A 27,126-nucleotide genomic window follows, 5' to 3' on the forward strand; every position below is an offset into this window, starting at 1 on the left:
GAGATAGCTGTGCAGTTTGTCAGCAGCGCAGAGAGGAAGCATGGATAAAAAAAAGAAAAGAGAAATGAAGGGAGAAGCTATAGGTAGCATGGAATATCACTTAGTTTCTCAATGGAAAGTGTGGCTCAGCAAAAGGTGGGGTTTGGAGAGCAGTGAGGGACAAGGGGTCAACACACCTAATAGGATGAGCAATCTCATATGGCCACGCTGAGGCCTGGAGGTCGTAAAGCCAGCTGCGCATCTTGTTGGGTGTTTGGCAGCTTCACAGACCGAGTACCGATTGGTTCTGACCGCTAAATGGAACCACAGTGCGCAGGGCCGTCCAACACATTTACAGTTGTTGGCGTTCACGGCAACCAGCTCGGGTACAGCTTGCTGTCAACATCTTTTATTCCGGTCTCTCAAAATCAGTTCTCGCAATCTTCTTTTCTCCTCCGGGATCTTTTCCCAGCTCCGTCTTTCCCTACGCACCGTTAGATGGGTCTCGGCCTCAGCTCTGTGGCAGAGCTCATGTTCGGGACAAGCGGTGGCATGGTAAAGCCATTAATATACAGGAAAGAAAAGGGAGACTGAGCCCTGAGGAGAGGGACACACCTAGGAAGCATGAGACATAAATTCCTGCTTCCTGGCCTCCTTGAGATGCTTCCAGACTCAGACACTGCACAAAGGCTCGGTTGTCCATTGACGCTATCATACTGGATCCACAATACCACAAGGGTTCAAATTATATTTACAGACTTCTCTAGGTATCCACTTCACGACAGCGGATATAGAAAACCAAAACTTTATGAAATCTTTATTTAAAGCCATTTGTCTCCTTCTGCTGCTGCCCTCTTGAACTCCCGAGACACCGATTTGGATCTCATCCCAGGTCAAACAAATAAAACGAAAGGCCCAACATCCTTCTCAAGGTAGCAAAAATACACAGGAGATAGCCAACGCCGGGGCCCAAAACCACTAATGTGTGGCGTGTGGTTGATGCAGCTCACCGCTGTGTACATTCGGCTCCTCCAATGGTTTGTCGTGATTAGTTTGTTTAGCTCTTAAAAACCACCCCCGCCTTGTGTCCTGTAAACAAACATCTCCTGCATTGCGATCAGTGTCGAGCGGTGGCCCATGGTTAGAATTAAGACCTTAGCCCGGTGACATCAACAAAAGAAAACAAAGATTTCCCCCGACAGACCAGAACTTGTGTTTGTCTTTTCTATCGGTTGTTTCCCTCTCCTTTCAAATGATGAACACGCCAACACCACTGTATATAATGTAAAGCTCTGTAGCGAAGAGTAAGGGAAATGTCTACTATTTGCCTTCATAGCTGCACTGATGATAAAATAAAACTAAATATAATGTGAAAGGGATGGTTTGTAATAGTGTCCCAGCATGGCAGTTCCTCTCAGCTTTACAGATTGTTTTAGCATGTTATGCTGATTGCCTTGATGTATGACCTGCACTTGAACTGCTTTAGGTTGTCTCTCATCCACCTTCTTTCCAGCTGTTTTCAGACTTCAGACATTTATCTAATGAACATACCGAGAATATTGTAGTTGATGGAGACCAAAACAGACCGCAAAGAACATTATCTCTTACTTTAAATGCTTTTGTTTCTCCGGATGTGTGGAATCGCAATTGGTTGCGAAGAGTTTAGCCATTTATAGGGTGGTGAAATGTTAATGTTGTGTTTACGGCTTCTCTCACTGCCTCCATGGTGCCGCCCCGCAAGAAAGAGAAACCAGCTAAAGCTCACATGAACATCAACAAATAAACAAACACAAGGTGCTTTGCATTTCATTCAGAGGTTTATTCATTCATTATTTGCTTTGACCAAGTAACAACGTTTTTATAAAAGAAATTTTACATGAGAGCAACAATCGGACAATACAAGGAGATATGCATTTGGTCATTGGATTGAAAATCCAGTCTCTATCAAAACAAACAAAAAGAAGAGAAATTCATATAACTTAACAATAAAAAAACAAACTAATGGTCACCGCTTCTTTTTTACAAAGTCTGCAATAATAATTTATAGGCTATTTAATACATACCGATGCTTTCCCATTTGTCAGCGTGGTCGTGAAAGCAGGAGCTGGAGAAAGGCATGAACGGTACCAGAGAACCCCTTTTGTTAGAGCTGGTGTGGTTGTGGAGGAGTGTGAGCGCATGCAGGTACGGAACAACAAAGAATGCTCTGTTGTCTCTGAAGCCTCCAAACACCCCCCCCCCCCCCCCCCCGCTTGCTCCCACTCTCCCTCTCGTCTTCCAAGCGAGCGGGTATCGTGTGAGGTGTGAGGGTCGCGAGTGGTCCAGAGGTCCAGAGGTGCGATTGGAAACACAAGGAGCGGGCCCGGCACTACCCCGCAGCTACCCTGCCTGGATCAGGTGTAGAAAAAACACATTGCATGAGCAAATAGTGCCTGGGGATTGGCTAGTGCGATTGATTTCATTATCCCTCCATAGGCACGCCAAGGGGAATAATACAGGGCTGTCCTTCATTTCTTTCACTTCTCGTCACCTCTATGTAAAAAAAACTCTCTCAATGGAGGCTGTGTGTTTTCTGATCGAAAACCAAGAACTGGAAGTGCAGCTTCTTTTTTTCCTTCTTCTTTTCTTTTGAAATAGGTTGCACATTCAAGACATAAAAACAACAAAGAAATGTCAAAAAGTCACTTTGTGCAGCTTCACTCGTCGATGTCCTTGACCATAATAAGCACAGTATGGGTTGTCAAAAAAATACAAACAAAATTGCTCAATTTATGAAAGAGTGTACATTTTGACACACATAAACAGTACCTTAAAGATATACATGAAATTAAAAAGTCAGCAATGAGCGCCAACTTCAGTTTCTCCCATAAGTCCAATATACCCCCCCCCCCCTTGTGAACTTGGCACCATCATTTGTCTCAAACGTTTACAACATATGCACCGTACGTAAGAAGATTCTTTCCATTGAATGACAAAAGAAGCTCTTAATGTGGTTAAGGGAAACCAAGTAGGACGTTTTGATCAAAAACAAAACGACCACACAGACTGACAATAACAAATACTTTTGAACACTTGCTTTGCCGACAAAAAGATAATACTGAAATGTATTTTTGAAGACAAAAAAAAAAAAGCGAGGGGGAGAAAGTCAAACTTTTTAAGTCCGTCCTCTGGCTTCTTGTAAACAGCAATTTGGATGTAATGCTAAACAGCTGAGAGGGCTGAGGATCAAAAGGCTGGTGGTGGCTGTTTTTTTTGTTCTTTCTTTTTCTCTATCCTTTTCCTTTTCATTCACTCCGGACTATCTTGTTCTGAGCAACAAACACGTGGAAAGACAACAATGTCCACATAAAACACTGATAATACAAAGCAAAAACATCCCTTTTAGGTCACGGTCTGTCAGAACTGATACTGTGCTGAACCGTAGAGCGTGCTGCGTACATCTTGCCACTGCGTGGGTGAGCGGGACGTCATTCAGGGCCCAGCTGAGCGCTCGGGCCCGTTTCAATGACCGGGGTAAAAAAACAGCCCAGATAAGAACGGAATCCTTCGTCGGGTGGCGAACTCCAAGGCCGACATGTGGACAAGGTGGAGCGCGTCGAGTCGGCTTATCGATATGCTGCTGCTCGAGCTGGGGCAACGTATCTACATAACAGACAGTTATTGTTGGCCTTTCCAGCAACGAGAGGCCGACGGAGACAAAACAGTGTTCGGTACAGTCAAAATGAAGACTCCAGTCAAAATAAGCACAATTCCTTCAGGGATTCACTGCCGGGTGTGTGCACACATGTGTGCGTGTGTGTGTGTGTGTGTCTATTTGAGTTCAGTGCCTCAGATGGTGAGCTCATACAGGCCTTAAGGCACTCGGCTGCTGTGAATGGGGAGTTTCCATTGAGAAAAACGAGTCCTAAATCACGACTGTGGCGCTAAACTTAATTAGATATTCCAAAGAGGCACCTCGGGATCTGTACTTTGCATTGACCGCAGTCGGCAAGTTATTCTTCCAAACAACAAAGGCACTTTTGGCAAAACACACAGTTTCGTAGCGTTAACAAAAATGAGAAATAAAAAATAAGAAAAGTAATCAGACTCGTAAAAAATAAGTTAACATTACAAAAAGTCTCTTATTGTAGGAAATACTGCAGAAAAATAATGTGTCAAAGAAAATGATGGTCAAGGCCTCCTTAGCACTTTTTTAGACACCAATAACAACCAAAAATAATGGTTTCTCTTTGTGATCCACACTTCCTCTCCCCCTCTTCCCTACACAAGAGTTCTCTTTTCACTTCTGTGTGAGTCTATGTGGACCCCGTTGAGCTGTCTGAAGCAGGAATGTTTGCTGGTTTGCATAGAGAGATGGGAGGATGACATCGAAGCTAATAATTATGCATCAGCGGCACTTTAACAGTCTTGATCTCTGCTATATGGGAGGACTTCTGGATGATGCAGCTGGTGGTCCCGGAGGCGCTGTCCTTTCCCTGCGCCAAGTTGGTCAAGGCCATGGCGGCGTTGATCTCCCTCCAGTACGTCTCATCTTTGCCCTTCGCTCTCTCCTTTTGCGCAGCTCCGACGCCGCCGCTGCTGCCACTGATGGTCAGAGAAATAGTGAGTTAGAGGTCAAGGTCAGCTTATAATGAGAGAAAATTGAGGATTTGATCTGGGCTGCAAGATAACAGAATGTCCACTTACTTGTCACATTTACTTGATCCGTGGTCTGTGGTTTCTGAAGTCCAAAAAGAGAAAAAAAGGTTATTTTTGCAGAGCACACAATGATTAATTGAACTTTAGCTCAACATACAGATTTAGGAGGTGTGTGTATGAGCATTTGTGTGTGTCTGTGTGTGCATGTGCATGTGTGTGTGAGGTCTGTACTGTCAGTGTACACCCTGTCCAGTGCAAACATGTGTTGCTCTGTTTTCTCTCCTAACTCAGATGCTGCACATATAGGACGTTTTGCGAGAAGCCGTCAAGAACCAAGGTGACTAATAGGATCGAGTTGAAAGATGTTTCTCATGACTCATAAACTCCATTCCCTAATATTTTGTCCGAAAACAAATGGGCCACGGCCAATGTAATTGAGTTGTCTGATGAAATCAGATTGAAAATGACTGACCATGAGAGATGTGAGTGCAAATGAAAAGACAGTAAGTGAGTCAGTGAGAGGAAGATGGATGTCTGCTCTCTTTCATTTTCTCTTTCTTCTTCTACTCTCTCCTCAAATGGCAGCAATCTCTATCTCACATGTGAAACATTAGTGGGGGAATAGCGGAGTCATTAAGCAATGAAACCAAAACTTCTCTTCAGGGCAACCCGTGTGTTTATGCGGCGGGGAGAACGGCCGACTTAATGTTGCGCGCGTGTTTGCGCCGAAACCTGTCTTCTGTCACCGGGGTCCGGCTCGTAGTACGTTTTGCCCGGCAGTGAGCTGACAAGGGCTTGGCGTTTTCATGAGGCATTAAAAGAGCATCTGGATTTCCTCGCCGTGGAGCCTGCAGGCGCTCTCTTTAAGCAAACCAAACAAATAGCTCAGGCCCTGTGAGCTTGCGAGAAGTCCAATCCTGACCAGGTACAGCTGACTGGTCACCTTGAGAGCATTCAAAAGAGGGCAGATCGTCTTGCTTTCCACTCAGTCCAAAGGTCACACAGAGGTCGTCTACAATCGTACCTCCTTTACCCTCCAAGACGTTGGGTGTAACCAGGCCCATCATAACAGCCACGCCCCATAAGCTGAGTTGCCGTTTTAACCAGCGCCACGTCACCACAACACAACAGTTCCCCCAAATTGTTCCCTCCAGCGAATGAAAATCTGCACCCCTTCATTTCCACTGGAATGTTGTTTCCCATGATTGTTGCACAATAATACAGTATTTTGGGTTCAGCCAAAATTCCCAGACATACATGAGATGGTAGACATTCTGCTTTGTCACCTCTGACTTCGCCAAAGCCCTTCATGGACTTTCCAAAGACCTGGATCTCAGTGTTCGAGCGGCCATAATTACTTCCAACGCCTCGCCCTGTTCCTCCCTTGTTTTCCAGAAACGTTCCCCGTGAAGCGTGACCCGCACTGACAGTACCGGGTTTGCGAGGCCCCGAGCTAATATGGGCCTGATTATGAAATTTCCTGTAGTTTTCCAGTTTTCTCTGTAATAGGTGTATTCCACAGAGAGAGACAGGCTTCGCTCTCCACAATTTTCTGCTGTTGATGATCCTTAAACAGACGGGGAGAGGAATGTGAGTGTGTGCACGTGTGAGAGCGAGATGAGGACACAATAACCCAGAAAGTACAAACGACGCAATGAGATTTTTTTGCTTTTCAGCGTGTCAAAGGCATTCCGACAAAACCCTAAAATTGTTGTCTGGCCAGGACTCCCCGCTGACCTTTCTTTGCCTCGGCCGTTATCTTGCTTTATCAGGGAGTCCCTCTTCCTTTATTCATATTCCTCGGGTGCCTCGTCGTCTGTCCTCCACTCGCTCCCCCCTGGCTGCAGCGATCCACCGTGATAGCCCCCTGATCCAGATTCTCGGAGACGGACCATGCTCACGCGTCCCGGCCAAAACAAATGCCATGTTTCCCCTCCGTGTTTTAATAAGGGCTGACTCTTGGCTATGGCAGGAATAGGCGCTGCTTCCACATTTTCATTGCTGCTTTTCAAAGCCCTTGATGCTATCCATCTCGACTTTATCGCCTGTGCTTTCTTACTTTGTAGCCATTTGTCAAGCTTTGAACCAACCATGAACATTTGCAGACTGTGAAAGGCCCCTCTGCATTCTAGTCTCTCGACGGCTGCCAGGGCTCTGGAGCCCATTGGTGCGGAGTTATGCACTCCGGCCAGTTGCATTGTTTTCACGTGTTGTTTGTCCTCCCCCATATATATATTAGCTCGGTGTTTACTGCTGCGATGCTCGTGGATGGATCGGTCAGTGAATGTAGCGAGCGGGTCGATGGCAGCGATGTCACAGACGGACAACAGGCAGGAGAAAGTGTACTTTTGCTGTGTTTGCAAGTCACTGTGGATTTGCGTCTTTCCGTCCTCAGCTCTAAGTGTTTCCAGAGTGAGGCATGTCCAGATTATAAAACTGTGATTTCTAAGGCCACCCTGACCCCCCCCCCCCCCTCCCCCAGCCCCCATTGGAGCAGGCCTTGGGAACCCAGGACCCCAGGATCCAGAGATGCACCACTGCACACAAAAACTCTAATTTCAAAAGCCCTGTGCCTAAAACATTCAAAACTCAGATTTTTAAAATAAGAGCCGTGCCAAGGACTCAGTAAATCGGCAGTAACTCACGAAGGAACCTTTATTATTTTATCTTTCTTTTTTCCTTGTTTTTTTGCTTTATTGCTTTGCTACTGAGCTCGCGGCCCACTTCGCTGTTGCCTTTGGGCTCCATTGTCAGCGGGGGGGTTTCACGGGCCGCCACGGGGGAAAGCTAAGACGTTTGAGGGTTCCTGGCGCCTCGCTGGAAGTAAAAAACTACTAGCTCAATTATTAACATCACCGCGGGGTAATGGACGGAGAGCAATAAGAGGAACAAAGTCAAAACTAAATAGTTTTAACAGCTTGGTGAAAATAAGAGAAACCGAGCGGGGTTCTGACAAATTAGACAGTGAATGAGGTTACACCTGTTCTCTGGATAGCAGCCCGAGGAGATTGGTCGACTGTTACCATTAACATCTGGTGCTGTTGTTAGCAACACACAACAATAAACAAGGCAGGCCCTGCTGCACAAACCAAGGGCTGGGCTGAATTAGGCAGACAAATAAACACACACACACACATTTTATGTGACATTTACGTCTCAGTCATTTAGTTGGTGGTCGACTCCAAAGGGACTGAGAATAAGCGTCCAGTCTCAGGTCACCAAAAATTCCATGTTGCCAAAAATAAGCCTTCAGTGGCTTTACAGTGTTCCCATGACCACAAAAAGGACGTGTTTGTTTGCTTTCTTCCTGAGGGCTAAATGAGGAGACTGATGTACCGATGTGATCTGAGACTGGCATCCATCTTCTCACCTTTCTGTCAGTGAGATAGCAAATAAGCACATTTATCCCCCTGGAAATAGAGGGATTATTTTCTCTATTTCTAAAGGAGAATGTGCAAAGAGAAAAGTTAGAAACCCTCTCTCATAAAGTACTTATTATAAAAGGTTTGTAATGGTTTATAACTCCTTCTTTTGTGCCTTATAGATCAGTTGTAATCCATTCATAATATAAGCACATTAAATATAGTCATTCAAGAAGCATAAGGAGTTCCACACTTTCTAATGAGTCATCAGAAGAAAAATTGGTCAGTACTACAATATACTACAATGTCATTGATAAAATCCACCATGACTGCAGTTTTTAAATGAGCTCAAAGGATGTAGCAGAAGTCCTGCAGGAGGAGGATCATGAATAGATGATTTATAAAGAATCAGCAACAAAATATGTAACAGCAATTACTGCAAAAATTTGATTTAGCTTATAAACCCTTCTATAAAAGTAGACTAGATTAGTAAGTGGAATGAAATGTTGTACTTTGCTGTGCAGGAGGTGAAATGGCATTTACTCTGACCATAATGAGAGAAAGATTCCACCGCTGAAAAAAGAGAGGAGTTGGCAACATCTACACACAAACACACACATACAAACACATACACATACAAACCCAATCGTCCAAGTAAGGAAATGAGTTAAGCCCTTTTCCTCTGAAGCACCTGATGAGAACCAGAGTGGCGTTGCAGACTCGACAATCTGCTCAGGTCAGCACGAGAGCGGACACACCGGGGCGTCGCGCGGCTGCTTTGAGTTCCCAGGGCGGCCAATCAAGGTCTTAGGATGAGTCAGGACTCTTTTCTTTTTTTGGAGGTGGGGTGGGGGGGGGGGGGTCAGCATATGCAGCTGTTCCATCCTTCAGCAAAACACATTTACCTCCAGCGACGCCTCCGTCACAAGGCTCATTGGAAAAAGGATGGAAGAAGTCACACTCACGGGACCAGTGTTGTGATTCCAGCCACGAGAGGAAATGAGGAACGCTTCGGGGCGACCATTCCCTGATGGTTGGTATCTTGTGAGTTTGTGCATGAGGTGCGACATGGAGCGATCGCTTACGGATTTAGGGGCATCAAGAGATTTATCATTTTTAAATATAGTTCTTTAATGATCTCTGCTTTTTCTGGAATGTGGCGGAGGGTCTGCAAATGAAGTTAGAGATGGCTTGGCACCGTCTCGTGCTCTGCCAACCCCAACTTTTATATTACCCCACTCTCTCTCTCTCTCTCTCTCGTTCTCTCTCTGTACGGGTGGCAAGCCTGAGGCTCCAAAGAATTAAACTGTCAATTCCACTCAGTGCGCCAAAGACATCATCATACGTGGCGGGAATTTAATGCCTTCTGCTTTCATCCCGACAATACTTGCATCATTTAAAAAATATTCAATAATTAACTCCTACACCATTAAACAGAACATACGCGGTGACAGAGCCAGACAGATACTGAGCTGCTGCCCAAAAAATGGCTCTCCCATCCGCTGCATTTTTTCCTTTTCCCCCCCGTTTGCCCAGCAGTGCGTGTGTGTGTGTGTGTGTGTGTGTGTGTGTGTGTGTGTGTGTGTGTGTGTGTGTGTGTGTGTGTGTGTGTGTGTGTGTGTGTGTGTGTTTGCGTGCGTGTGGTCGGGGGCAGATAACCAAGATCCAGCAGTGAGGATTACACTTTGTGTCTTCTTGCTCGATGGAGGAGTAATGACAGTGTTTCAGATGTTTAGTCGCTGCCAGGATGTCGTTGTGTTTACGAGTGCCTGTAAACAGAGTGTAATCAGGGCCCCCGTTAAATCAGCCAAAATAAGAAGAGCGTCTCGACAAAGAAGTAAATACGTTGTCATGGTGAGTGAGTGTGTGTGTGTGTGTGTGTGTGTGCAAGGGTGTCATGGACACATTTTTTTAAAAGGAAGTTACCGGCTCCTCGTGAGGGATTCGGCCCGACAACAGATGCTCCCATGAAAAAGAGAAATCACAAGAGATGGAGCAGGAGACAGCGATGGCATCTGAGGATCAGAGGGGCTCACACAGGGCGGGGGGCTGAGCAGATGAGCCCACCCGTCGACATGCTTTCGCCACAGTAGGTACTAAAGAGACAAAACGTGGGCCGGCTCCTCCCCCCATGTTGAGGGCCGCTCAATCACGGGTGTCCCCAGTAACATCGTCTGGGAAGGACGTTTGTTGTTTGCGGTGAACAAAAAGACACACATTAGAAGGGGGAGGAAAAAAACAAAAAAGGAGAAACCACGAGTAAACATTATTCCGATTTTTAAGTGTTCCCAAAAATATCCCTCTTTTTTTTCTTTCCGGGAGCTCGAGGCCAAATGATATGTTTGCTCTGCGCTCAGTGCATCATTATGTTGCAATGCTTCACAGTGGTGGGATTGAATTGCCCTCTCACACTCATGGGGGATTTCTGTGTGTGCGTGTGTGTGTCCCATGTCCTCACTATGTCACACCTCTGCTCTCTCATTAAACCTCCCTCGGCTCTCCTCTGTCCCGTGGGAAAACAATGGCAGCCTATTGTTCTAGACACGGCTGGGCTTTTTAAAGTGGAAACTTTTTGTGTTTTATACAGGCCGGGGCACAGCGGCTCGGTTTCCCTGGGCAGGCAGCTGTGTTTTCTGAATCCGATGACCCGATGTGAGTGTGTGAGTGTGTATGTGAGTGTGTGAGTGTGTGAGTGTCTGCGTGTGTCTCCCTCAAAGCTTTGGCGTGCTAATGATTTAAAAGCGATCTGGTCCAGAGGGCTCGTTATTCTGTTCCAGTTCTATGTTGGGGAGTTGCGTATAAACAGCGTCTGCTCTGATGCTTGTCTGTTAACACTTCTTCGCAGGGAGGACGGCCAGAGTGAACACTGTCTCAGCTTGGTGATGTACCCTCCGTTGTCCCAGCCTCTGTTTAGTGGTCGGAAGCCAATCTTCATCTTCACCGACCTTTTTTCTTTTTTTTCTCTCTCTTTATCTCTCTCTCAGTGTCTTTATCCACCTTTCCATCCGCTTAGCGCTGCACCACAGTTCAATGCCAGAATTATACCTCACCTCTGCCAACTCCCAGTCGTTCCCACCGTGGGACCAGCCACACCCCGCAGGGCATTTCCCAGCCTCTCGTGCACATCAGAGCGGGACTCTGCATTGAGTACATTTCGTGACACGAGGCTCCAATTTTGGACACATGCGCATGCACCAGCGCCGGTCTGCACAAGTATGGGGGTGAATTTGATCCTTTTTCCTCTTTTTTGGTAATTGCAAATTAGTTTTAAAAGGTCCTGCTAACGCTCTGTCCCGAGGGAACTGAGCCTTGAGTACACGCACACCAACACACGCATGCACACTTACGTTACACTTGTCACGGAGGTTTATCTTTTTGTACCCTTCTTCCTAACCAGTTCATATCCCATGCTTATCTGCAATAATGCAGAAATCACCCAAACAACACATACTCACACATACACACATACCTCTGAGCAATATGAAGCCATTCAGATAGTTTAAATACTTAGCTCTGACAACCCCCCCCCCCTCCAACTGTAAGGCTCACAGCATTGAAATATTATAATGAAAGATTTGAAAACAGAATGTCCCTCTTACTCTGGATAATCGACACAGACCTCACCGTCTACAGCAGCTGTTCACAAAGGTAGGAGGTGCAGACAGGCCAAGTTTGATAAATTCATTTCCATTTTTAAAAACTTTTACAACATTTGCAAGCGCCGCATTTTCAGATTATATATTAAAATGTGTAAAAAAAAAGAGGAAATGAGCAGCACAAATCTGCTGGGATGGCTCTTGTCTGCAAGAGTTATCTGATGCAATACTCAAGGCAACTGAGGAAGCTACATAAAACACGGCAACAATTTACATTGAACAATAAACGGAGGATGGACATGTCACCACTTGGCATTGTCATTTTTCACTCACGGTTTATTTCAAGTTCAATATTTATCCTAAAAAATCTGCAACGTATTATACAACCACTAACTTGATTATGTATTTTTTAAGACAATCGAGAATAAGCCATTAGAATTTAGTTTGTAAGAAGTTGGCAGTGAGCACAATGCAGCATAACAGGGTCAAGTTAAAGTTCAAATACTTCGAGGAGCACAATAAAATTCCTGTCGTCTCCGTTGCGCTGACAGATGTTTCCGATGCGCACTGCTCTAATGAAAACAATTTACGCGGCCAGACACCTCTGTTACTAAGAGCAAAAATATGAGATCCTGTGATAGGGATATCGTATGTGTACAGATTGTAAAGCCCTCTGAGGCAAATTTGTAATTTTTGATATTGGGCTATACAAAATAAACTGAATTGAATTGAAAAATATGAAAAAAATATGTACACTAGGCACAAGAACTTCATCCCTGCAATGGATTAATTGTTATTCTAACCAAATCCACAAATCCAAGTCCTCCCCCTATCTTTGTGAGAAGAAGCACAACAACACACAAACACACACACACGCTCACTTCTTCCAACCACAGTCTCTTAGTCACTGCCACCATGCTGTCTTTCTTCTGCTGGAGAAACTCAACTCTAGATCTGGATGGAACAAGTGCCTCCCACTCCCTCCTCTCATCCCTTCCACACTGATTCCTCAAGCCCAACCTGAATTCAGTGAGTCTTGGCAAAAGCTGCAGTCTTGGAACAACATCCCTCAACCCCACAATACCCCCCCCCCCCCCCTCTCTCTCTCTCTCTCTGTCTTCCCTTTCTCCTTTCCTATGAAGCTGTGGAAAGAGCTAAATGTGGCCAGTCTATCCACATCTCTGGATTCCTAAGACGAGGAGTCGTTATCCGTCACTGAGGGGGGAGTGGCTCATTATCGCCGGGTGCCAAGCATCGTCTTTGCTCTGTGGCCGACAGTAAATCAGCCGTTCGCTCATCAGTCAGCGAGCGTCTTAAATCAGACAAAAACAGCCACCGTCCTTTCAACGCGCGTGACTGGGTAAATTATCCCAGTTGGAGATGAGCGAGACATTAATGGTAAAGGAAATCCAGTTAAGTAGATCTTGTTAGTCAAAAATATGATAACAGTCGCGATATAAATCTGTTATCTCGAACAACCATCACACCCTTCGACTTTTCTACCTCGAGAAAGAAACCCAAATATTCTTCTTTCTTTTTTTCCACATTAGGATAACTTTTTCTTCCAGTCACCTGGACGAGTCCAGAGCTCCTCGAGTGCCACTAAACTCTCAAGGAATCAATAACTGTCTGGGGCTAACTGAAAAGGCCCTGCAGTTTTCCTCAAACGTATCACGAAGAAAACTATGTGTTGAGCGGTGAGTGGTTTCTAAATGTGGCATTTCAATGCCGTAGAGGGGACTTTGCCGCCCTGCATCACCAGGAATCTAGGACTTGCATGCTGGTTGATGGACCTTAAAGTTTTAAACTCGCCGGTGGGCCCCCGACTTGCTTTGAGCTATCAATGCTTTTCCACATCAGCAGAAGAACCGGACTCAGCTGTAACCACAGTCCATAGAGGAGAGAAGCTCAGAAAATGTACCAGTGTCCAATGTACAATTGCTGGCCGAGATCCGCCAGGCTCCGTCCGCAGACACGTTAGTGGGGGGGGGGGGGGGTACTCGGCGCGTAATGATCGATTTGATATCGGACGAGGGGCCGAAATCTGGGACGGAGCGAGAAGGAAAACACTGAGCCAGATTCCAGCCATTTAATATCCTATTAAAGGGTAATTTGGCATGAAACCCCTGGCATGTGTGATGGAATTCTACTGCTTCTTGTGTTCAATGAAATTCCCCACAGGCTTTGGACTGGAGGTGTGTGTGTGTGTGTGTCTGTGTATGTCTGTGTGTGTCTGTGTGTGTGTGAGTATGTGTGAGTGTGTGTGTGACTGTGTGTGTAGTTTTCCATTGGGGTAAATCTACACTCTCCATCTCTTGCCACGTCTGACTGCCCTCTGTAGTCACAGATAACACTGTGGGCTCAGGCTGTGGGCCATAACAGCCAAATGGCCCATTAATGAACTTTTAGCCAATGGGATGATGGTTGCCAAGCACGCCACTTTCTCGTTGACCAATCCAAACCGCTTTACAGGCCGGGATTCATCAAAAGAATGTTCCAGGAGACGCCGTAATGTGCTCTTCCGAATTAATTTTCCTCCGTACTGACTGACATTTTTTTTATCAATGTCAAAAGTGAGGGGATTTTTTTCACAGTATAGATTTATGTGAAATTTGCACCCCGGAGAAACGTTTTTCTCTTGTATCTATAAACACATTTAAACTATTTGTAAAAAGAGGAATGCGTTCACTTCAAAGGTATCTGGAATGTGTAGCCACAGGAGAAGGAAAAAAGGAAGAAAAACAAAACTACAGAGGAAATGATGCAAACCCGAGCTTAAAATGATTCCTCTCTGCCTCACTCTTTCATTTGCTCCGTCTGCGTCGGCAAGATCTGATGTGGAGTTTAAATGTTCTTTGTTATATTTGTGCAAGCGGGCCATCGGACCGGTGGGCCCCAACAGGTGTTCCGATCCCATGAGTCAACACCGCCTCGGAGAACTTTCCATGTGGATGTAACTACTGTAAAAGTGCCAGAGCCCGGGGAATCCAAGAGGGAGACGTCAGCGCCAAGAAATGATTTTGACCATAGAGATAAAATAGTTTCTCTCTATTAAAAACAGCAGGCCAGCCAGGTGAATTAATCCCTTTTTGGAGATTTCGCTTATGAAAATCGGGTAGAGAGGGAGTTACAAGTCTCACTTGGTCTATCCATCTCTTACTTCCTTTCTCCATCTGTGTGTCCCAGCAGGTGCTCCGATGTGAAAAGGCCTGACGTTGGTTTAGGTCAGAGAGTTTCAAGTTCTGATCGGGAGGATTGTAACCGGCTCAGCTGCTCACACACTCACACATTATCTCACACACTCACACACTCGCTCAGATAATATAAAACACATTTGTCCAGAAGAGGAGCTTTGAAAAGAACAGAATAAAATGTGCTCTTTTCCACACAAGGCCCACACATCACCTACAACTTCAAAAACAAGCCGCCTCCTCCTCCTCCTCCTCCTCTCAGTGCTGCTCACACCCATCAGAAAGTGAAAACATTACTTTTGGTTGTGAAGTGCGCCTGAACAAAGTGTCCTCAGCTGAAGAAGAACATGGACAGATCTGACCTTGATTGTTCACAGTTCACTTGGGCGAGTTGCAAAGCCGATGCATGCTGGAAAGTCCACTAATATAACTAATGATGTTTCTTGTGTCTGACAATTTCAGATAAATTGCTGTAAAATAAATAAAACATGTTTACATTAAATTAATGATAAATTATAAGTTGCTTCTACAGATTTCCACGTCGACTCATTTCCTCTCCATCTTTTTCAAGTTGTGTAATTGTTGTTTAGTTTGAACCTTTAGTTGGTTGTCAATGATTTTTTTGAAAAGTTCACAAGGTTGAGTGCACTGCAGTACAACAAAGATGCCCTAAATAAAAAAAGTAATAATTCGTAAATGGCCTCTGGTTTTATTTTTGTTAGCGCTCTCTTTTAAAGGTTGCTTCGTCTAAAAAAATACAAGAAACTTTTTTCTTTTTTCTGCCAATGGATCACACACGCACAGCCGGCCGATACACAAACACACGGCTCGTTCGCCTCGCCCCGTGCTCTCTCTGCGGGACCTCAGTGCAGGATCAAAAGCATGCCAAACAGTAGTCTGAAAGTGAGCGTGTTCCACATGGCCTTGTTGTGTCTGGCCCGCTTGAAGCCTGGTCAGAGGAGCCGTCTGGGGGGAGTTCCTTCTCCGCTCGGCGGGAGAGGGTGAGAGAACGCCAGTGTTCCCGTGTGAGAGTGTTGAAGTGATCTCGCATGAGCTCCTATGCTGCAGGTATGTGAATGTGTGTTAGTGTTTCAAATCTAATAGAACGGGGTTCAATTTCTTCTCTTTCCTCACTGCATCTCCATTTCAGGAGTCATGAGAGTCACATTTGGCAACACCATAACAAAATGTAGGGAGCTGGAACACAACAGCGTAATATAGAGAGAGGCTGACAGTTGGAAATGAAGGACCAGCTGCAGGAATTAAAACAAAATGTGCAAATGGACAGGGGACGAAAAAAGAGCAAAAGTGAAGGATGTTGTGTGCGTGCGTGTGCCTGTGTGTGTGTGTGTGTGTGTGTGTGTGTGTGTGTCTGTTATTGCGTGTGAGGGAGACACTTGAAGGGAAAGAATGTAGGAAATGTGGCTCCTTACCAGTCCGATAAACAAAGTTCGCCTCCGCCTCGGAGGAGGACGGCGAGAGCAGCTCGTCATCGTACTCGTTGGAGCTGAAGGAGCCGGAGTGGTTCCTCTTGCGGGCGTCCATGACGGCGTTGGCCACCATGACGTTGCGTAGCGAGTCGTTCAGGTAGCGGTGCAGCAGGCTGCTCTTGTACTTTGGCGGAGACACGTAGTCTTCAGCCAGGGAGGCGGCCGAGCGCAGCCCCGCTCCCATGCCCATGCCCATGCCCATACCCATACCCATACCCATGCCCATTCCCATTCCCATGCCCATGCCCACCATGGAGGAGCCCTCCTTCTTGATCACGCTCTGGTACATGGGCTTGTTGAGCACCTCGGGGTCACTCTGTGTCCTCTGAGGGTTGTCCCCATCTACACCATCAAAGGGGGGGAAATTAGAAAAAATATTTAGATGCAATGCAGAAATACATGAATCAAATAACATCTCTCCTGGTATTTGTATAAGTTCTTTTTTGCTCACCTGGAAAATGCAAATATACCATTTTTATACCAATGTGTACATAATTGTATGTAGTTTCCTGTCTTTTTATAAATAAGCTATTCCTGGAACATCTTAACCCTCCTGTTACCTTTACATTTAATAACATATTTTACCCTTGGGGTCAAATTGACCCCAGCAATCAAAACCTCCAGAAAATTATTAGAATTAATATTGTTTCCCAAGTTTAAGTGTGAGGTACTTTATGTTTGTTTGTTGACTACCTAAATAGCCCTTTAAATATATAAAAAAGTTGATATTTCGTATATGTTTGACACAGTGAAAAACAGCCTTGGGTCAAATTGACCCCAAGGAACACCGACATTAAACATTGAATGGGGTCAAATTGACCCAAAAGGTAACAGGAGGGTTAAAACACACTTGATTTCTATCTTTTCGTAAAATCGTGTACAATTCTTTGTAGACGAGTGGATGCAATTTCTACCTCAGTGTCTATAAATATCCAATATATTTGTTTCTCAGCACCGCTATGCAGTACAACATTTTTTTCAGGATTAACTGCATGACGACTGTGCAGTGTGTTCTTTATGTATTGCATGCAGGCCAATGGAGGCCCATTGAGCCCCCTTGTGTTTACAACAAGCACCTAGACATACACTCAATATATCATTTAAAATGTCTTTGATTACACACAGTAGATACAGGTTCATCAGTTTTTCATCCAAAAAAGCCTCCAAATCATCATCATGTGCAGATGGCAATCACACGCATATTCCTCAGCAAATGCTTCTCCAGTTAAAATTCAACTACCTTCTGCATGTTCCTCCCCCTGACTCATAGTCTGGTTATTTCTCAGCTAATCTTGAATCTAAAGACCAGGGCAGGGGATTTCAACCTGGCGCTCCTGCTGCCCTCCTGCTGGCATCGCCTCAAGAGCAGAAAGCCCAGCCGAGACTTAAGACGCATTACCAAACCATAACGGATGGTAGCTTATTTCCTGTGCATCAAGACCACATTGCCCCTCTATTCCCCGGCAGGAATAAATAATTTCCAGGGCGCTCGGCAGCCGGAGAGATTGAATTAAAGCAAAGGTCTTTACCTGATGAAAGAAACAGGGGTCGGGGGGGGAATAAAACTCCGTACTGAAAAACCAGATATCCTCTGGCAGGCGGGGAATCAGTCAGAAGTTCACTTCAGATACTGTCCCTGCCAAGACTGTAATTTTGTAATTTGGGCAGGTTGGACTTTTGATTCAGTCTGGTCCAAATAAAAATTAGTGCTCCCACATATCAGAAACACATGGAGGCATCGACTCGCTCTCCTTCCCCAGCCTGAGGCAACGCTCAGCGATTGCTTCAGCGTCTCTTGCGAAAACACACGAGCGCTAATAAACCCAATTGTTATGATCCCGTACTAGTGTCCCTTTTACCTCGAGACCCGCCACCTTTTTTTGGAAGTAAACTTCCTTTTCATTTCCTACACGATGGCGTGGGGAACAAAACATCATTTTGTCACTTGGGCCTGCAATTGTAACTCCAAAACAAGCTGGACCAATTCTGGATGGTTATGAGGAATAAATGCATGCCGAGTCAGTGGGGTCGGGTCTGGGCCCCATAAATAGCTTTCTGGAACAAAAGCATAGGCTTGAATACATAATAGAGGGCTGCTTAGTGCTCGGGTCAGAAGTGGGAGCAGGCTACGGACAGCTTCACAACCATAACGTGAAAGGGAGAAGAGTCAGGCAGATATACAGAACCTCTTACGGTGGCCTGTGGCGGACACAATGCAAACACCATGCACACATTCCTCTCTCAGCCGCACGCATGCTCGCCCGCCAAGAAAATGTAATTAAGAGATCGCTGACAACACAGCGCTCTTCCTTTCTGTTCATTCTCTCACTGCGTGAGAATGTATGTTTTTATTTGTTGTTGTTTTTTCGTTCCCTGACCGTGTTTGCAGTGCCGTCAGTGAGTCGAAAAAAAGGCAGCTGCTGTAAATACACGGCTGACAGAGTGCTACTCATTTCCAATTGCAGGCCGGGAGACAGAGGTTGGCTTAATGACAGCGTGTCGCCGGTCTCGCCATTTCCCCGGCTGGGTCACACGCTCGCCATTTTTATCCGCATCCAGAACATGGCATCCCGCGTGGCATCGGCCCGCTTTCAAGGCGCACACAGAGGGAGGCGGCCCGCGCCTTTGGCTGCATGTCACGCCGTAATGCTAGATGTGAGTGTCCAGGGTGCACAGGGTGGATGACGTAACGAGATTATCCCGGTCACTCTGTACAAAGAGCATCGGGTTCACGCCAGACCGATTTATAACCGAAGTGATCCTGAATCAGATTGAGACGGAGCAGCTACGTCCAGCACATGGAGCGGTTTCCCACCATGCTCGTAAAACAATAAGCACGTATGTTAAATCAAAAGATACAGGACTTCTTTAAAGTCTGCGCAAAATCTGTGCAGAAGGGTCTAAACTAGCCTCATTTTTTGTTTTAGTCTCTAGCGTGGGTCGAGCCCAAAAAACACTATCAAAAGCATGTTTTATTCATCACCCTCCCTGACTCCTTTATCTCTAAAACAAATGCTTTTCGTCAGATGACACCTGTTACACAGTGGACCACTCTGGTAGTTTGGGAATTCTCCTCTTTTAACTTGGAGGTGCAGTCGGGACGTACCGTCTGAGCAGCTGTCCTCGCTGCTGACGCTGAGCCTCTCTGCGTTTCCCTGGACATACTTGTTGTAGAGCTTGATCCTGAGCGCCCAGCTCAGGTCGGGCTGCCTCACCGTGTTCTTCAGTCGCCTCCTGGCATTGGCGAACCAGTTGGAGACCTAAGAGAGAGAGAGAGAGAGAGAAAAGAGGGGGAAATAGAAGCCAATAGAAGCAGGTGTTATTGTTTGGACTCCACGCACCTCCACGTCCGAAGAAAACGTCTCGCTCTCTGCCTGCCATCAGTCTCCCTCGGGGGAAACCGAAAGAGAGGTTGAGGCAAAAGACAGAAGCAGAGTCGGGTTGCAGAGCGGCTCCCTGGAACAGCTTTAAGAAACATCCCAGACGCTCCAGAGAGACACCCCAGCATGCATCTTTTCTGTGTCAACGCCATGTAGAAACATTTAACACTCTGCGAGCAGCCAGAAAACGCAACGTTTCATTAACTAATGTTCCGACCGACATGTACGTCGTTGGAACATTAGTTCCCCCACTGTGCTTATTCTGGACTCGCACAGCCTCCCACTGATAATACGTTTTCGTCTTCAAGATGCAATAAAAGAGACACTTGAGCCGCCGCTCTTCCTTTCACTGGGCATGGAAACTATTAGATGTTATACTAGAATAACTTTTCATGCTCAATAGACTTCAAGCAGTTTATGGAGGGGCTGGGACAGGGGCCTTATGCTAGAGTACTTATTTTTCTAATCCCCTCTTCAAGTATCGTGTTTCTCGTTAACTAGGACCATCCCACATCCCTTTTGTCTCGAGCCCAGCGCTGTGGCACTCCAGGGGGAAGGCGGCATAGAGTACATATGGCTCGGCCAGAGGGTGACCTGGCTAATAAGGAACTGGAGGAAAGATGGATTTCAATGGGGTGAGAGGAAAGAGAAAGGATGGCACGCCTGCTCAGATGACACCATGGGACATTTTCAAAAAAAGTGTGGAGGACGTGGCAGCCAAACCAGCTCTTTCCTGTCTGCACTGTGTGTGTGTACCGGAGAGGGAGACGGCGAGCAATCCACGCCAAGGGATCTCGACGGTGATGGAGAGATGGCACCGGCGCATGAGCACAAACTTTCAAGAGATAATTTACGACGTTGGGATGGGGAGGGGGAAATGGGCTGTTTTGCTCAAACATGGCAGATTTAGTCGCTTCGAACACCTGGTGCCAGGTGGGTATTTCTAGGGAAAACAAGCAGGTAGTGATGCGTTCTACATTACTGGCGGTGGTGGTTGCTTTGGACTAAACACTGGAAGAAGTGTGTAGTTCGTGGGCAAAGAAAAGAATGCCACATTGGGCTGCGATTAATAATTATTTTCATATTGAATTGTTTCTTGATTTATTTTTATAGTAATCCATTAAGAGACTATAAAATGTTCGAACATGGTGGACAAACTTCCACCATGTTCGAACATTTTATACCCAGCACATGTTCGCAGGACTCAAGGCGATGAAAGCAAAAGATTAACTATTTTTTATGTTACATTTACATATTCTAATATTCTTAGCTTTTTTCTTTTGACAAATAACTTGCACAACAATCGACCAGGACAGGCAATTATCTGTCAATCATCTTTGCAATAAGTCGTCGAATCAAGACAGAATAAACCGAAGGATAAATCGAAGGAAGAATAAACACAACGTAAAAAGAAACTCCCAAATAGAGAGAGAATAAGAAGAACCTCCCTCATGCTGGAAAATGTGGTGGGAATTATTTACCTGCCTGTCATCACCCTCATCCCCTGACCTTTGACACTGCTGCTGGTATTTGGGTGTCAGCTTGTGTCAGCGTGTGTGTGAGCTTGTGCGAGTGTGTGTGCGTTCGAAACACAGCATCCCGGTGTCCAATACAAAGCATTCCTCTGCACTCTGCTCGCCCTCACCAAAACAAACAGCTCCATCAGGCTCCCAAAATGAGAACCAGATTAGGCATCGTGGCCGGCGGCCCAAAAAAGCCGCCGCAGAGTTTCTGAGAGCCGTATCAGTGACCTCGTCAGCCAGATGATACTGTACATACACAGCACGGAGCGCCAGACGCAAAACACACGTATATCCACCGCCGGGTTTCCTTCTCCGTGGTCAGCTTTATCAATGCCTGAAGTCGTGTTGTCCACTGTACTCTTGTATTATCAGTGGAAGGTGCAATAGCATATATACAACCTGTATTCATAATCATAACTATATGTACACCTACACTAGTGGTTCAGCCTGCAGGTCGGGGCCAACAGGAGGCCTGAGAATAGATATGAGGGTTTAAGAGACAAATTAAAGGAGTAAAAAAATAATAATACATGTCGGCTATATAAAATGAAGTTTATTTTTCCAGATTTTCTTGTGAAATTCTAAATAGCTTCGCCTGTTCGTGCCCCTAAAATGTACAACATAGGAAAATAAAATCACAGGGCTCATAAGTCAAAGAGGTTGAGAGCGACTGCAACGCCAAGTTTCATTTACTTGTCATTTCTTCACGTTTGAGTGAAATAATAAAAGAACGAATGGAATTGCCAATTTAAAAGTAAGAAGAAATAACATTGACCATCAGTGCTCGCGAGCTGAAACATAAACAGCTCAAGATGTAAAAAGACGTTCTACTCACAGCCGCCTAATTGCGAATGTAAGTCAAAATCCACTTTTTACACAAATAAAATGTCACTTTTCCTCTCACTGATCATACAGTGAACTGAGCCTCTTCTCTTTGCTCATCACCGGACCAGCAAGGGACAAAGACCAGAAGGTGGACTGACCTGGACCAGGGTCATTTGCGAGCCGAGGGCCAGCAGGATCTTCTCGGTCTTGGTGGGGTAGGGGTTGTCTCGGTGCTTGTAGAGCCACTGCTTCAGCGGCCGCGCCATGTCCTGCAGGGCCTGGCGCTTGTGTCGCACTTTACCGCCGCTGGGTCGACCCCTGTGGAGGAACGGGTAGAATAATGTCAGCTAGGTCCCACAGTGGAGTAAAGCTGCTCTATGTATACATTAAACCTGCATAGCCCATGTGTGCATGAATTATGGGACACTTGGGATGATTTTGTTTTCATCTCACCCAGCACTGTTTGTTCTTTTCTGTCCAGCACATTTTTTTCATTTGTCACAAATTACAGATGAAATAGTATATAATCTGCCGACAAATGCAGGATTTAGTCATTCTTAGTAGTTTGAAATGTACCAATCCTGCATTTATCAGAAACATCATGTTATTCATTATCTTAGGATAACATTTTGGTCAACCGTCTAGATTTCAATTCCTCATTTTCACAAATTGAAGTAAAAAATCTGTTTTTAAAGCCGTGGAAGAGAAACAGGATTATGTTGTTTATGTAAGCGAAGCAGACAATGTTGTGCAGCTGCAAGTGGAGGCCTGAGTGGACCGGCATGTTGTCTCAATGGTTAGTCATGACACGTAAAGTCAATGGAGTGTGCAATCTTCTCACCCAAAACACTGCAATTAAACTGAGAAAGGCTGGATTAAAAGAGAGAGAAATACATGGCCACTCGCTGTTTATTTTTCATTGTGTGTCCCACAAACCACCGGCACGTTGCAATGGAATAAACAAAAAACACTTTGCTCAGGCGCACATTTTTGCCAGATTACCACTTCACACCCGGGAGAAGCGGATCAGGAACAATGGAGCCGGGTCACCGACAAGCCATCACACATGGGACGGATGGAAAACTGAAATTATTTGTGGTTTTCCTTTACAGAAAAGGTCTCTCTGACACATGTCATGGGGATGATATGAAGAAGAAGAGAAACATCACAGCAAGAAAAAGGGGAGATTGGAAATATAGATATTCTGAAGTCCAAAAATAAAAGCTCATCGCCACTCACAGCTCTTGCAGGACTACTGCAGTGATTATTATACAAGATAAAACCAACAGAAAATATCTTAAGCTTATTATAAATGCCTAACTTGGGAAAACAGATAATATGTGAGTTCCTAATGGATTATTAACATTTTTTAATTCAAGTCTGTCTGCAGCAGCCTGATGGTTTCCCCACCCCAGTCTGTGAAGGACTGGGTCTCACCTTAGCTCCAGGTTTTATGAACCTGTAGATGTCAGTATGGTGCCGTGCTCCGCTTCTCCCTTTATCTCTGCAAAAAGCTCCACTGACTGCAGATGTAACATATTTCAGTCTAACCTCAAGTCTGCCTGAGGTTCATGTTCTACAAATATTTTGCTTGTAATCTAGATTGGTATGAACATCCCAAAGGACATTTTACTCCGTGTTCTGAACGTTGGTTTAAACACACGCACACACACACTTCGCTTTAATCTTTTAATGTTCTTCATTAGCACTGATGTCTCCCTTGAGGCGTCACCGCACAGTCACATGAGTCCACTGACTCATAATATTCTTTATTGTTGAAGGGTCACTCCTTTTGGAGGCTTCTGAAGGTCACAGCTATATCTCTCTCGCTCTCTCTTTGGTATCAAATAAATAAATAATAAAATGGCACTGTGTTCTCTGAACACCTGCTCCCAGTCACACAAAGAGAACAATAAAATGTATATTTTAAAACACAATCGGCCCTTATGTGATTGACTAGGCCACACAGAGAGTTGAAGGGCACATTTATTTATTGGAAACAGATGACTTGCTACCGAACACGACTGACCTACTTATTAATTTTAAAGATTAGCTGTGAACATCAACACCTAATGAGGACCATATTTAGAAACTGTGAATATTAATTTTAAGATCCATCAGACACTGCCGCAATAAAGCCACATGCAAAAACAGTATGGATAACAAAATATGTGTTTCAGTCTTGACATGTGAACCATGAATAGTCAAAGTTTAAACCTATAATAATATCTTCCTCGTGGGTGTTATATCCGCGCGTAAATTCCAGATTTGCGTGCATAAATGCGCAATTCACGCACATCTGCAGAAACTATTGTATCCATCCGACATAGAATTATGTATTATGGAGGCTCGTGCATATGACCAAAGGAATTGTAACTTCACCCTACAAGTCCTATCTGAGCTTGATATTTCTTATCCCGTCTTCATTTTACAAGGTGGAAAGCTGATAACCCCAGAGCTCTGCTAACACAACCCCTAATTGCGTTCCAACTCTCTCGGTGTGATAACTTGTGATGAGTTAAGTAACCGTGAAACAGAGGTGTTCCTCAACGGCAACCCCGAACTTCAGTTAAGCCACGTGTTAATAAAAGCCATACATGCGTTTAACGGAACGCTCCACATACCCGTTCCTCCTGTGTCTGATGGCCTGGTTGTCTCTGATGCTCTGGTTGCTGGAGAGGAGGTCTGGATGTTGCCCGTCGATGACTTCTAGATAATTTCTGCTGCTCATCTCCACCTCTTTCGCCTTCTCCTCAAACAGGACCTGGCTGCTCAGTTTGTTAAACACGATGGTGTTCATCTTTGGCCAGATATCCCCCTCCCCCGATTAAAAAATGAAAAAGGTGGAACAAAAATATAAAAAAGGTTTCTCCTCGGATCTGTCACAGCGTCCCGGTGTCTCTCCTGTGGAACAAGTATGAATATTTTACAAAAAGAGTCTTAATGTAAATAAATGATATATATATATATATCAAACATAATTCGACTCCTCCACTCTGGTGTGTGAGGTTCTGTGTGCCGCCCGCAAACGCGCTGACTGAAGCAGCCTGCAGACTGTCTGGAGCTGAGGTGGCCCGTGCGTAACTGCGCTGTTGTGATGCGTCATTATACGGTCGCTCTTTGTAAACATTCGCATCTGCAACTCAAATTCATATCGAGGGATTTACGTGCAACCTAATACGGTTTGTAAGGGAGCCAACAAACAAACAAATGCAATGTGAAAAGAGCATGAGCGCAGACAGCACGGTCCATTATAACTTATTGGTGAATACACGTCGAGCGCAATGGCAATAAAACCTGCACTAAAACACTCATCACGAGACTAATTATTCTACTATACTCAGCTTCAAACTTAACTTTTTATAGATGTGACACAATTCCACTAAATTCTATTGCATACAGTTTCACTTGATTTTCAACAAACAACGAGGGTGAACGAGGCTTCAGACTCAGTGGTTTAGGTTATAAAAACTAGATTTGAGTTTGTTTGTTGCGCATTTATTTTTGGGTTTTTGTATGTGTTTTAGAAGTCAAGCATCTTGAATATTTCTGCTCTGCCTCTTCTGCGCTGCGGTCGCACCTCTCGACAAAAAACAACAACAAGCCCGAATGGTTTATTTTGGTTGGTGCTCTCAGTGCCAAACAAACAAACCACGCACGCTCCACAAGTGTGACATCTTCTATTTCCCCTGCTTTTTCAATTCCTAGTCGCTCTAGGGGAGGTTGAATATTGAATTTGTCACGGGGAAAGAGACGCGCCGTGAAGTGGTGCATTCTGCACCCCGGTGCCAAACGTGTAGCAGAGAGGACCACGGGAGTGATGAAGCCCCAAAAGAAACATCATGCCGGCAGTGGGTTAATAATTCATATTATATATTATCATTAGACTTAATGTCGTGGAGACTAAAATCAGAATAAAGAGACATTTAAACAAAGTTATGTGCATTCAGAGTTGGAGAAACTGGCGTTATCCTCCTCTGACATCCCTGATTCCATAACTCACTAACCTGAGTACCATTTCAACGCTGAGCCTATCGGTCCACTCCTTTACAAAAATATAAAATATAAAAATAAAAATAAAGCATCCATCCCTGTGTGAGTGTTTCTTGTTCAGTTACCTGTCCCGGGCCCCTCCTGCGTCTCTCTGCCGTGTTGAACAATAATCCTGCTTCCAGTCGCCCATTCCCTGCTCACATGTTCCCGTCCTGAGATCCTGAGCTCAAACCACACTGACCGCCGCCTCCTCCTCTGCTTTATCCAGCGGCCCGCGCCGCGCCGCCCCGGACTCTGAATGTCCCACCCTGCTCGTGTTTCCTAGCACACGGCTCGAGCCTGCGAACATACTTCTGATGGTCTATGCCGGTTCCGGGGCCGGGGGCCAGCGGAGGGAAAGAGAGAGAGAGAGGGAGGGAGGCATCGCGCTGCAAAAAAAAAGAAAAGTGGGCTGTCGAAATCTCTGACTCCGTGGTGGAGTCTGATAATGTTTCTTTTTCTTGAAACAAATGTATCCAGATGACATCTCCTCCACGCAGAGCAGACGCGGGCTCCAGGGACTACCAGGTGCTGTTGCGTTTCCGGTCCTGGAACCACCATCTCCAATGAGGAAGCCTCCTATCAATGTTGAACGAGTTAAAGTAGTTAGTGTGTTAACTAGGCTGCATCAGCAGTCCATAACACATTCACTTGTGTTTCATATGTTGCAAGCCATCACAGATGCACCTTAATTGGTGAAATTATTGCCCAGGTGGTTGAATTAGTTTGCAGTAGGCTACAGTGTAAGAACAACCCCAGGTTTCTCTTCAGCACTGTAGCCAGGCTGACAGAGAGTCACAGCTCTGTGGAGCTGAGCATTCCTATAGACCTTAGTGGTAATGACTTTATGAACTTCTTTAATGAAAAGATTTTAACTATTAGGGACAAGATTAATATTCTCTTGCCCTTAACCAGTGCCAATCTGTCCTCAAGTGGAATGGCTTTGGAAACCGCTGTATGCCCTGGTGTATATTTGGAGGGCTTTTCTCCCATCAACCGTGACCAATTATCTTCAACGGTTTCTACTTCGAACACGTCTACCTGTCTCTTGGACCCCATCCTGACGAGGCTGCTTAAAGACGTTTTGCCTTTAATTGGCGGCGCTCTATT

The 27,126-nt window shown here is 45.3% G+C and overlaps 1 protein-coding gene across 1 annotated transcript; it reads right to left on the reverse strand.

The window, feature by feature from the left end:
- Positions 1–2,242: 2,242 nt before the first annotated feature.
- Positions 2,243–24,843, reverse strand: mkxa (mohawk homeobox a). Its single transcript, XM_056434094.1, has 6 exons — positions 24,609–24,843; positions 22,143–22,302; positions 19,363–19,516; positions 16,200–16,598; positions 4,666–4,699; positions 2,243–4,563 (listed from the first exon to the last, which is right to left on the reverse strand). The coding sequence occupies exons 1-6, from the start codon at positions 24,782–24,784 to the stop codon at positions 4,353–4,355; spliced, it is 1,134 nt and encodes a 377-aa protein (XP_056290069.1). The 5' UTR covers positions 24,785–24,843; the 3' UTR covers positions 2,243–4,352.
- Positions 24,844–27,126: the final 2,283 nt, after the last annotated feature.

Source organism: Pseudoliparis swirei, chromosome 16 (assembly GCF_029220125.1).
Source record: "Pseudoliparis swirei isolate HS2019 ecotype Mariana Trench chromosome 16, NWPU_hadal_v1, whole genome shotgun sequence".
Taxonomy (NCBI): Eukaryota; Metazoa; Chordata; class Actinopteri; order Perciformes; family Liparidae; genus Pseudoliparis; species Pseudoliparis swirei.

What these genes read in the sequence shown, in the direction of transcription:
- mkxa (XM_056434094.1), bottom strand. Translation starts at nt 24,784, where the DNA reads ATGAACACCATCGTGTTTAACAAACTGAGCAGCCAGGTCCTGTTTGAG. An exon ending in CGCAAATGACCCTGGTCCAG is followed by an intron (nt 19,517 to 22,142) that starts GTCAGTCCACCT and finishes TCTCTCTCTTAG; the next exon opens with GTCTCCAACTGGTTCGCCAA. An exon ending in GAACTTTGTTTATCGGACTG is followed by an intron (nt 4,700 to 16,199) that starts GTAAGGAGCCAC and finishes TTTGGACTTCAG; the next exon opens with AAACCACAGACCACGGATCA.